The 13,256-nt window shown below is 41.5% G+C and overlaps 1 protein-coding gene across 1 annotated transcript; it reads right to left on the reverse strand.

Moving 5' to 3' along the window:
- Positions 1 to 100: 100 nt before the first annotated feature.
- On the reverse strand, positions 101 to 6,037 carry LOC121681770 (tubulin beta-3 chain). The gene is made up of 4 exons (XM_042061694.1): positions 5,873 to 6,037; positions 3,405 to 3,513; positions 1,785 to 1,895; positions 101 to 1,416 (listed from the first exon to the last, which is right to left on the reverse strand). Exons 1-4 carry the CDS (start codon positions 5,927 to 5,929, stop codon positions 347 to 349), a joined length of 1,347 nt encoding a protein of 448 aa, XP_041917628.1. The 5' UTR covers positions 5,930 to 6,037; the 3' UTR covers positions 101 to 346.
- Between the last annotated feature and the right edge of the window lie 7,219 nt (positions 6,038 to 13,256).

Below are 13,256 nucleotides of genomic sequence, written 5' to 3' on the forward strand. Positions count from 1 at the left end.
GCCCTCTATGCGAAGACAAAAGGGTGTATATGTTGTCCGATTATAAAATGATGTTGCTCTTAAGATGATCTTTCTATATAAACGTTGCCTGAGATCTATCTATTTTTCAAACATGTTTTATTTCATTTTGATCAATCAGTACTTTCAACATGTCAATATGAGTTGTTGCATTACAGTCAAGTTATTACTGGTGGAGCTGTCACTTAAGTTTATCAAGGAGAGCTAAACAAACAGTATGAAGCAAGAGTGAGATATACAGAAGGGTTAAGGCAGGGAGGTATATTTTTGGTCCTAAAAGACACGGTGGTTTTCTGTTGACTGTCCAACACAGCAGGAGGCGCGACTCCTAACCCTGGGTCTCCGAGTCGTCCTCCTCATCTTCGTACATCTCGCCCTCCTCATCTACGGTGGCGTCCTGGTACTGCTGGTACTCGGACACCAGGTCGTTCATGTTGCTCTCAGCCTCGCTGAACTCCATCTCGTCCATGCCCTCGCCTGTGTACCAGTGCAGGAAGGCTTTACGGCGGAACATGGCAGTGAACTGCTCGGAGATGCGTCTGAAAAGCTCCTGGATGGCCGTGCTGTTGCCGATGAATGTGGAGGACATCTTGAGGCCTCGCGGTGGGATGTCACACACGGCCACTTTCACGTTGTTCGGGATCCATTCCACAAAGTAGCTGCTGTTCTTGCTTTGGATTGCCAACATCTGCTCGTCCACCTCCTTCGTGGACATGCGACCGCGGAACACGGTTGCCACGGTGAGGTAGCGGCCGTGGCGTGGGTCGCAGGCTGCCATCATGTTCTTGGCATCAAACATCTGCTGGGTGAGCTCGGGCACAGTGAGAGCGTGGTACTGCTGGCTCCCCCTGGCTGTCAGAGGGGCAAAGCCTGGCATGAAGAAGTGCAGGCGAGGGAAGGGCACCATGTTAACTGCCAGTTTACGAAGGTCGGCGTTGAGCTGCCCTGGGAAGCGAAGGGAGGTGGTCACTCCACTCATGGTGGAGGAGACGAGGTGGTTGAGGTCGCCATAAGTGGGCGTGGGCAGCTTGAGCGTACGGAAGCAGATGTCATACAACGCCTCGTTGTCGATGCAGTACGTCTCGTCCGTGTTCTCCACCAGCTGGTGGATGGAAAGCGTAGCGTTGTAGGGCTCTACGACAGTATCAGACACTTTGGGCGAAGGCACCACACTGAAAGTGTTCATGATGCGGTCGGGGTACTCCTCACGGACCTTACTGATCAGCAGCGTGCCCAAGCCCGAGCCTGTTCCTCCGCCCAGAGAGTGAGTGAGCTGGAAGCCCTGCAGACAATCACAGTTCTCACTCTCCTTCCTCACAATGTCCAGCACTGCGTCCACCAGCTCTGCACCCTCTGTGTAGTGGCCTTTTGCCCAGTTGTTTCCTGCCCCACTCTGACCTACAGGACCAAGAGGACACGGAAGAAAATATGTGGATGCTTGGAACATATAGACACACTTGGTCATTGAGAAACATGATACAAAAAAGACTAGAGAATAGAAACGTAGTCCCCCTTAAAGAGTCATAGAGGAAATTTAAGAATAAGAAATAAGAAGTTATAGAATTAGAAAGAGAACTCTGTGTCCATGAAAAAATATTTCCAGTTTAGGCACCTGGAGCAATAGAATATAGTGTATAACAAAATAATTGATGTTATTATTCATTGTCTCTAACTGTTGATTAGACATTCTCCATTATTCTTCAGACAGGACAGAATTAGACAGGATATTATCTATGAGGTAAAAAAAGCAGCTGTATTATACTAACCAAAAATGAAGTTATCTGGTCTGAAAAGTTGACCAAAGGGCCCAGAGCGGACACTGTCCATGGTACCAGGCTCCAAATCCACCATGATAGCTCTTGGAACATACTTGTTGGCTGAGGAGAGATGAAGAGACATTCAGCTTACCAACAGCATTACAGAAATATTTGTTGGGATCTGGGAAAACCCAACTTTCACCAACGTATGATCCTGATACCATCCTAGCAACATCCAAGATTTTGCAAGGATGGTATCCAGAATGTTGCTAGAGGACCGTGTCCAGGATGTTGCTAGGATGGTATCAGAATCTTAAGTTGGTGAAATTTCACCAGAGAGGGTTGAAACGGAGCAGAAATCAACGATTTTTGATTTTACCATGTGATGAGTTTTCCCAGATCCCCCATCACATATGTCAGTGCTTTTTTTTTTGTTTGGAAACCATTTCTAGTTTTAAATTTCCTCTCTCAATCTTGTATGAGCTCACTAATTTGCCTGTGTTTTAGTGAACACATCTGATACACTCTAATACACCTCAAGAATGTTTCAAAAACCTCCTTTTTGTATGACCTAGTAGCTTCATTCCATTGGCTCTTACATAGAAACCTGAAAGGTTAACTGTGGGACATAAAAGAGTTCTTGCGGGACTGTGGCCACAGCTGTATTGGTAATCACAGCTGAGGTTGTTGGCAGATGTTTCATCTCTAGAAATCTCTAGCCATGATCCTGTGTCCACAGTTTCAATACAGAACATTTCCAAGACCTGTCATTATTAAATAAACGTAATACTTTCTGTCAGGTCAAAGATAGGTCTGTTTTAGATAGATAGATAGATAGATAGATAGATAGATAGATACTTTATTGATCCCCAGGGGAAGGTCAAGGTCTCAGTAGCATACACACACACACACACACACATTCACTAACATCGGAAAAAGTAATTAAGTAAAAAAAGTATATAATATAAAAACACAACTAAGCAATAAGGACAGTAGAAGATAAAGAATATACTAAATATACTAAAATACAAATTATACTAACACTTAATCTAAATCAATTCTAAAAACAATATCCACATAGTGGTGATTAATCAATCAAGAGGCGCTTGCAATGACTGAGGCAGGGACTGAGCCTGTGATTCTCTGTGCATAGTAAGGTAAGGTAAGGTGCTCTGTGTGAGTGAGTGTCACGGTGATAGTGCAAATGAGTAAGTCCAACAGTGCAACAGTGCAAGAATAAGTCTATATATCTATATATATATAACTATTTTAAGAAGAGGTATAAGTGTGGCCACAGTTTGGCTGTGGCATGGAGGGAGGGGTTATGCATATGTGCTAATATAGCACGCAAACAGTGAGGCAGAAAGACAGTGGTAAAAAGTGGCTAGTGGACAGACAGTATCCAAACATGGAGGGGGTGAAGAGGCAGACAGACTATGCAGAGAAGTCTATCTCTCCTCTTCCCTTAAGTGAAGCATTTTTTAAAAATGCAAAATGCAAAAAAAAAAAAACACAACACAAACACCTTTACACCAAAGAGTGACTTACATGCAATGATTAATCATTAATGATTAATCATTAATTAACTGTAAAAAGAATAACAAAACTGTCACTAGCAAGTATACTTACTGAATGCCTCATTATAATAGACGTTAATTCTCTCCAGCTGTAAGTCTGAATCTCCCATGTAGTTCCCAGCTGGGTCAATGCCATGCTCATCACTGATCACCTCCCAGAACTGAGGGTAGACAAAAGCACGGGGGGGGGGGGGGGGGGGTTATAAACATCGACTGAAACAAGAGTACATACTGTAAAAACTGTATAGTGTTTCTGTTTCCAGTTCTTTGTCATGATATCTAGTACTTTTGGACATAAGAGACCCAAATAAATCAAAAGCACATTTGTGAGAGAGAGACAGGGAGAGGAGAGTCAAAGAGAACACTGTTTTGATGTCTAACTATAGCATTGCTGCCTTGTATTACTACTCTGTTCACAAAGCACATTCTGGAAACAGAAGGGGTAAGTGAAAGTCAGAGATGTATTGATCCTGTGGGGACAAACAGCTGTGTGTGTGTGTGTGTGTGTGTGTGTGTGTGTGTGTGTGTGTGTGTGTGTGTGTGTGTTGGATCTGACCAGAATGGTGGGATGGGACAGAGATGGGACAGCGAGACAGAGACCAATGAAAGTGAGAGCAGATCTGGTCCAGGCAGCTTGAGATAAAAAAAAAAAAACAGACAAAGAAGCCGGGAGCACATCAGGACAGACAGAGAGGGTGACAGCGAGAGAGCTGACGCCACGACATGATGGATCACTCTGACGTCCCAACTTCCCTCGAATCAGTATTTTCACCCAGCATGCGAGGCCAAGTGCCACATTTTTAACATCGTCACAGAAACAAGACAAGATCACCTTGGTGTTTTAGCTCGGCTCCTTTTTTAGCTCCCGCTGTCCTGTTTCTAACGCCCAGGAGGTAGTGGGCCGAAGCCTTCCAGCCTGTTTCTAACGCCCAGGAGGTAGTGGGCCGAAGCCTTCCAGCCTGTTTTTAACGCCCAGGAGGGAGTGGGCCGAAGCCTACCAGCCTGTTTTTAACCCCCAGGATGGGAGTGGGCCGAAGCCTTCCAGCCTGTTTCTAAAGAGTCACAGTGTAATCACAGGGGCATGACTCAACGGCCAGCAGCGCCCAGCCACACACAGACAATGTACTTCCTCACTACCTCATTATGAGTCGCGGGGGATCATGTGACTGGGGTCAAGCCCCAATGAGCAACACTGTACAGGAGACGGACAGGTTAGCTATCTAGTTTCTGATGTGATGGCCCATGAGAGAACCAGATATTACTGGTTTAATGCACAAAGGCTAAGTGTCACTGCACAAAAGCTAAGTTTCTCAGATACTTGGACTGACCAATATTAATTCTACTGAGAACAAAGGACTAGGCCTACACGGCGAGACAGCTGGAAAGTAAATGATGACCTCATACAACTATAAAGGAGAATACAGAGGAAGGCGTGGCTTTCTACAGGATACCAGGCTCACTGTTTTTCAATGAAAACCATGCCAAAAAACTATCACCAATTCATCAGTATTATACAAATCTATAAATGATGATGACATCATTTACATCAAGTGCAGGATTCTTTATTGTCATCTTTTTAACTGCCCCAGACCCCGGATCTAAGGCGCATAGTCTACTTCCACATTACAGGATCACAGGATTGAAACTATAGAAAAATCAGGGTCTATTGAAATGTCTTCCCATCTTCCAGCTATTCCCTCTCACAGCAACTTCAACTCAATATTTAAAACACATCTGTGAACTGACGTCTCTACAGCTTAGAGTTTTCTCTTATGGGAGTCGAATGACTTCATAGGAAAATAAGATTGAGAGACGTGTCATGTTCTGAGGATCTCCCAAACCGCAATTTCTCGTGAATACATCACGACAATATGCAAACTGCGCAAGAAACTTCGTGCGTGTTTGACACAGCATGCGGTATGTTAACGCCACAAGGGGACGCAACAGGATCAAATGTTTCCATTAAGCTACACGTTCAGCGTTATAATAGCCGGTAATTTTAGTCTAATAATGATACCATCACGCAAAAATGCAAGTCATTAGGGTAAATGAAATCTGATATCCTTTAAACTCCTGGAATTGGACCACGTTCTTAGACATCTTTTTTTACAATATGAATAGATTAGAATAACGGATGAATATGATAAACATAAATATATTAACATTATTGTCAATGTTTTGCTTTCCGTCTTGAAGATAAAGTGATGCACAGTTAGTCTATTATGCAGGGAAGATAGCATTCTGTGCGCAATAGCCACATAGGCTATTTTGCTTTACCAGTGTCATTCATTGACTACACGAACAAACTTTCATAACACGTTCATATTCTTAACATGTAAAGTTAGGCTATAGTTTATAGCGATTTCTTAGCCACCAGTTGTTTTATCTTCATTCAAATGTTAATTCAAGGCATGATGCACTCGTGCCTAACACGCACAGAAGATGTCACAGCCCAGATTAACAACTGCAATGTAACATGAGAAGTTCATGTGATTTTCATTTTCATAAGTTTAAAATTACCTTGGTTCCAATTTGATTGCCGCATTGGCCAGCTTGAATGTGGACGATTTCTCGCATTATGTTCCTTGAGGTGAGACGTGCTGATTGTATGAAGTGGCCAGCAAAAGTGTTAAACGGCGCTGGCTAAGCTTTTCATGAAGACGCAGGTCATCAGCTCTGTCTACTTTGCTTTGCACAGAGGATGCTAATACTTCTCCCTCATGACGTCATTTTGGGGATGAGACATGTGGGCCATCAGCCAATAGGAAGCACAGAAAAGTAAATCTCTGCAACTTCATGTGGTCTGACGAGGGGAATGTTAACAGCATCAGCAACCAGGCGAGGCTAGACTACGCATTTTAACGTGGCGCATCAGGTTTTTCCCGAACTTGTAGAGCACAATCGCAGGTAACTTGCTAAACATTTGAAATAGGCTACAGAGTAGCGGTATAATACTTTACTGCATGCGCTGCTGGCTATTAACATTAACTTACGAACAACATTTACAAAAATATCGGCCAATTTCATAATATCTGACCTCTAAACACAAATCTGAAGTGTGTCCCTTCAGCAAGACACCAGTTTGCTTTGAATGCTGTGAAATGCAGGTAACCTGAAACATTGATGCTATGGCCCATATGCTGAGTCATTACCAATTTACCAAAAATTGGCCTACCATACTTAGGCCTACACTATCATATCCTGCTCTGAGAACTCAGATTACTTCATCACTATTTGCTTCTCAAACTCCGACTCAGTTGCTTTGGTTTTAGTCTACATTTGATTTAAAACCTTCTTAAAACCAAACATCATGCAAACATTAGCCTACTCTCAGTGAGGCCCTTTGTTCTGTGAGAAATTGTCCCTTGAGAGATAGTGTCTGTAAGCTATTAGCTTAACAGAAAATCCCTTACTCATTCTTGAAGAGAGATAGACAGTTTAAAGTATCATTTTTTTAAATTATACCTTTTTATGAATTCATACTCTTTTTTTATCAGACAAGCACAAACTATAGTAGGCTATAGACAGGTTGAGGTTTAAAAAGTATCATTGCTTTTACTGTAATGTGGGTATTCTCTGCATTAGAAGCCTCCTACTTGGCTGGGTCCTATTGATTAATTCATGGGCACTGGGAAGCATGAGCAGGTGGAGTTCCATTTTCAAATGAGCACATACCAGTTCCGTTTCAGACAGATGATGCCCCTCAAGGACAACAGGATACAGCATGGGAGGAACATTCAGTAGGCCACACAGACACACAGTCAGTCAGTGAGTCAGTCAGGAATACACACACACGCGTGTGTGCGCGCACACACACGCACACCGACACACACACACACACACACACACACACACACACACGCACACGCACACGCACACACACACACACACACACACACACCTCTTCAACAACACAACACAAAGATACATAGGTCATTTTTGACATGATAAGAGTCAGTGGAAGGATAAGTCACCATATGGTAGTGGTCAGCATAGCCCCAGATGTCTGCAGCCTCAGGCCGGCCATAGATGCTAATCACGCCTAGAGTAATGCAAATGAGATTTGGACTGACCAGCTGCCAACTCAGGAGAGATTATTCAGTAATTTACCCAAGCTGGACCAAGGTGTTTTTACTGTGATGTTAACTTAAAACATTTCTGTTTTCATTTTTTTTTCTGTTAGTTTTTTTGTCAGATAGTGGCTGAATGGCACAGACAGGAAGTGAGTCCCTCATGAGCCATGTCAGTGGTGCTGTGAGCGGAGGTCCACACCTCTGACTAAACAGCAGGCTGCCTGCCACAACAAAGGATTCTGTTGCTATTGAGGTAGGAATGCACAGGCACATGGTCAAGTCCGTCCCTACATTTCCATAATCATAAAGTGTGGAGGTGGTCATTTGTTGAGTGTGTTCTTATCATCATCTTATTGTTCAGTAGCAGCCATTTTCAAATGAATTGGTCTCTGTCTCCATAATGATACTCTGCACCATGGAGGGTTAACTGCAGAGTATGACGATGAGATCTTATGGGATCCTAATCACAGCTGCAGTGCCTGGCAGCTACATTCTCTCTCCAGTGATTTCAATATTCTCTTCATTTTCATTGGTAGTCACAGAGCTGGACCGCATGCGCGCGCTTGCATTTCCCGTTTAGTTTTCGCAAAAATGCGCCTCCTGGATGCAAGATAGTTCTGTTTCAAAGGTTAAAAAATCAGTGAGCAATTGAACATAATATGATTAATGGGAATGGATTTGAGTTTTAAATGCAGAATCTTACTCTAAGAAGTAATATGACAGGATCGATTCTTCTGCATCCCTTCATCCTGGCAGCTTTTACAGTAAATGCAGGCTCATCACAGGCTACATTAGAGGCTTTCCTCCTCCATGTGACAGGTTTTATTGATTGCTGCTCTGTGGAGCAGGTGGAGTTAAGTTTTCAAATGAGAGCATGCTGCTCCCGTTTCAGACAGATGGTGCCACTCAATGTCAGAAGGACAGAATATATAAGAGACCCTCTAGGCGCATGCACAGACACAGACACACACACACACACACAAACACACACACACGGCTGTGCGGCTGTGCACGAGAGAGAGACTGATGAACATTGCCCTCTTGTGGTAAAAACACAACACTTGCCAGTTTAGTGAAAAGAAATAGAGCCATGGGCCAAAAGATATTTACTGAAAACTGCAAAACCATGCATTAGTCTAAAGAACAACTCAGAACACCATCAAATACATCAAAGTACACACAATTAATGCTGACTACACATATGTTTTACACACAGGAATTTCCCCTAGGGATCAATAACATATATCTATCTATCTATCTATCTATCTATCTATCATGTAAAAAAACGTATTGGTCAGAGGTTTTAGACATAATAGAACAGATTTAGGAAAACAGTACCTTAAGAAAATTATAAAGTAAGAGCCAATTTGAGTGAATTATTTGTTGCACAAAGTTAATATACTAGTTAATACTTGATACTGCAATTGTGGGGTGTATCAGGAACGAGCAGGAGGAGGAGTACAGGAGCCTGGTGGAAGGTGCCGTTTACACGACGCCGGTTTTTGTGAAACCGGTGAGGTTTTGTTAAAGGTTACGCCTTGCGTGTACACGACGCCGGCAGTTTAAGAGACTGAAACCGATAGTTTTTTAAACCGGCTTCCGAAGTGGGAATTTTTGAAACCGCCGGCTAACTTTCGCCGTGTAGACGCCTGTAGGTGCGAAGCCGACAACTTTATGACGACATAGCCCCACCTCTCAACTCAGCCACGGCACTCGACCTGACATGCTGCTTGTCAAAACAAACCAAACCATTTATTTATCATATTAAAATGTTTTTCTTTCCCCTGTCATGATTTATGTGCACAATGTAGCCTATCAGCCTTTAGTGGCTAAGTTAGAAGCACACGTTAGCTTAACTCAGTTAAACATTAGCCTACTGCATGTTAGTGTTTTCTTATGGAGCTAAATTTGTCTCAATAATATTTGTATATGCGCAGAGGGGGATCCACAAATATTTCTTGATTTGCATGTGTGTTTTGATATCTACAAATAAAAAAATCATGTTTGTAACTCGTATATTGATTTTTATATGATATGGTGTCATTAAAGGTGTGAAAGCGGTATGAGAATATTCACGTCATTTCATGTAGACGTGCCCTCAATCACCTTCAACTCAACACTTCAAAGACCAAGGTGGTGGTGGATGTCCGCAGGTCCACTCTGCTACCAGCTTAGTGGGCTTATGGGGCTGATATGGTTATCTTTTGTGTCTGTAGGCTGGATGTGTGTAAGGCATAGTATAAAAATACCGACTGTAACCGCAACCAGAAGTATACATGACTGTAACCTCAACCATGTCAATGTTTATATAATTGTTTAAGTATATAATATTATTATATATAATAGATGGTTAAATAATTGTATATCACATTGCACTTTTATGCTTTTTTGCACTTCTGGTTAGACGCAAACTGCATTTCGTTGTCTCTGTACTTGTACTCTGCACAATGACAATATGAAGTTGAATCTAATACAAGTTGAATCTAATCTAATTTAATCTAGGTAACATCATTATAGTACATAGTTTTCTTCCATCTCTAGTTATGTCAGAGAACAGCCTGGTACGAAACCTTTCAAATATGCCATGTGCATACTTTCTGCCATTTTTTGGATTTACCCTGTCTCTTCTTAGTGCTGCATAGTCCAGAACTAGACTTGGTCCTTCCAGATCTCCTGACACCAGCGTGCAGGTGAGTAACGATGACAGCATGTTCTTAGGTTGTCCACTTGAGGCTGTAACTCAGATAACCATAGACATCTTGACATTCTTTATGTATGCTGAGAAACAACATGGAATATATTTTGTGGGTGTACTTGTTCCGTGACCTTTAGCCCTATATGGCATAGTGTTCTGATGAGATGTCCAGTATTAGGGCTGGACTCTCTCTGCTAGTGTGTGACTCCTTAGAGTTAGTTTCTTAAACTTTATCACATGTATAAAAACACATGTGTGATTCCTTGAAAATTACAAATTGCGTTCTTTGATCATTTTAAAAATTGTGCTTAATTATGTTATTTCTTACTATATGTGGGGAAAGGACTGACTCAAGATGCAGTTGGGAGGTGGTCACTTCCCATGAGTGCTAGCAGGGTGACCGTGGGTTCAGCTGATTGTTGTCTTAACATACCGCAATCTCTTTCTCCACAGTATGGAAAGACAACATAAGAGCTCCTTAAAGAAAAAGTAACCAAAGCTTTCACTAGGCTACGGGCTTATTACAATGTGCTGTGCCAAAACAAGAGAGAAACAAAAAACACTTACATGGAAGAGAGAGAGAGAATTTAAAGACCTTTTTTAAAACGACCATGCCAGTTTTTCCATTGCCAGAATGTTGGCTAGATTTGGAGCCTTGCTAGCATGTCAAGAGTACCATTGGGTGCGTTAGGTTGGCTATTTTGTTTTTGTTTTAGAACTGAGCTTAGTACAGCTTCTGAAAGTGAATGAGGCTCGGCCTTGATCAATTAACATTAATTTGATTTTTAACCCCCCCCCCAGATTAATTGTGATGATTAACGTGTTCATGTTGACAACACTAGTCTAAAACTTATTGGGGTTTTTTGGCCTTAACTGACAAAATGACAAACCAAATCAAAAACATAACCTCCATTGTGTAGGTAATTCTATTGAAAATCCACTTTCCACACCTATTTTTACCAACATTTACTGATTACACCTTTCAGTGGTAAGAGAGTAAGCGTAGTGAATGTGCTGATCTGACCAATTTACTTCAAAGGGGACCAAGCACAAAGAATCCAGTATGAACACAGACACATCAGATAAACCAAAATAGAGTTTCACAACATAAAAGACATGGCAATAAGAACATAAGAAATTACACAGCAAGTTATCAAGTCCAAAGCAGACCTCTGTCTGTCTGTCTGTCTGTTTGCCTCTCTCTCTCTCCTAAACTCATATTACAGTTTTTATATTACTCTGTGTCAATTTTCAAAACTCCATACACAAAACCAACAATTGCTCACACCTCAAATCTCCAGCAAAATGACACACAACATTCAAAATGTCATAAACACATCTTTAAATCAAACATTCGCCTCACATTACAAACACTTTTGTCATAATATGACATTTTGGATACATCATGTACACACTGTTGCTCAAAACCTAATGCTCTTCTGTCTTTCATAGGCTTTATGTATTTCCATACAAGAGTGAAAGTTACGGTATCTACAGAGAGAAGTTGAAATACACAGTAAAAATGCAAGCAATACTGAAACCAAAAAATAGTGATTTTTCCCAAATAATTTGCTGTTGCGAATACAGTATTTTACAGCCAACAAGAACAAGAACAAAGCAAAGCAAAATACAATGACCACCAGATGTACATGGAGTTCTGAAAAAGCAGATTTTGCCTATGGAAATGACTGACTACTATACTACTATCAAATTAATTTGCTTTTTCCAAAGCTAATGGTACAGTTTTTCACAATTGTTTACACATGTTTTCAAAACTCTCTATTTTTCAAAACTCCACACACAAAACCCACAGCAAATGCCTCAAATCTCCAGCAAAATGACACACAACAATCAAAATGTCGCAAACACATCTTTAAACCAAACATTCACCTCACATTACAAACACTTTTTTCACTTTTTTCATAATATGACATTTTGGATACATCATGTACACACTGTTGCTCAAAACCTAAAGCTCTTCTGTCTTAGGCTTTCTATATGTATTTCCATACAAGAGTGAAAGTTACGGTTTCAACAAAGAGAAGTTAAAGGAATTATCCGGAGTAAAATGCACTTTAGATCAATTTACGGATGATTGGGAGTACATACGTTGAGTTGACATCAAAATCATGTCATTCGGATGTGTTTTGAGAAAGTTCGATTTTACCGTTTTTAGTCAAAACTCGTTAGCCTGGAAGTGACCAGGGCATGTCATTTTGCCGCTACAAAACGCTATTTTTATACCTCTTCTACAGTTCCAAACAGCATTACACTTACGTGGTAGTGAGTAGAGGGTCCCTAAAGCCAAACCGAAGTATCCCGAGGTCTTTATGTGGCCGGATAGAGAGTCCAGAATGAATTTCATCAAGCCACAGTTAACAGTTAGCAAAGCAGAATACAGTGACCACCAGATGACATGGAGTTTTGAAAACACTGATTTTGCCTAAGACGGAAATTACTCCATACTATCAAATTGCTTTGCTTTTTCCAAAGACATTACATTTACATTACATTACATTACATTTAGCAGACACTTCTTGACCAAAGTGACTTACATATGTCAGCTATATTACAAGGGATCACATTGTCCCCGGAGCAACTTGGGGTTAAGTGCCTTGCTCAAGGGCACAACGGTGGAAGCTGGGAATTGAACCGACTACTTTCAGGCTACTGCACGCTAGCCCAGCTCCTTAACCACTACACTACCACCGCCACCTGACAAGTGTGGGTGTGTGTGTGTGATAGATAGATAGATAGATAGATACTTTATTGATCCCCAGGGGAAATTCAAGAGTGTGTGTGTGTGGGGGGGGGGGGGGGGTTGGGGGGGGTCGTGTACAGTATGTATTCATAGGCCTATAGACCCTCTCAACTGCAGAAACAAACAATCCTAAGCGTTCCTAAGGCATTTCTGGAGGCACAGAAAAATGTATTGAGCTAATGGTACTGTAACATGGGGACAAACAAAAATAGAGTAAAAAGACAAATTTTACATAAAGTCAACTTTTTGTAGAACATTACTGTAAGTCCGATTACTGTAATTTTCCTTTCAAAGTATCTGCATTGGTTCTGAATATTTCAACCGGAAATCCTCTAGCAGCAGATTGAAAGGGTCCATACCTATATAGAGAGTATA

The sequence above is a fragment of the Alosa sapidissima genome, chromosome 14 (assembly GCF_018492685.1).
Source record: "Alosa sapidissima isolate fAloSap1 chromosome 14, fAloSap1.pri, whole genome shotgun sequence".
Taxonomy (NCBI): domain Eukaryota; kingdom Metazoa; phylum Chordata; class Actinopteri; order Clupeiformes; family Clupeidae; genus Alosa; species Alosa sapidissima.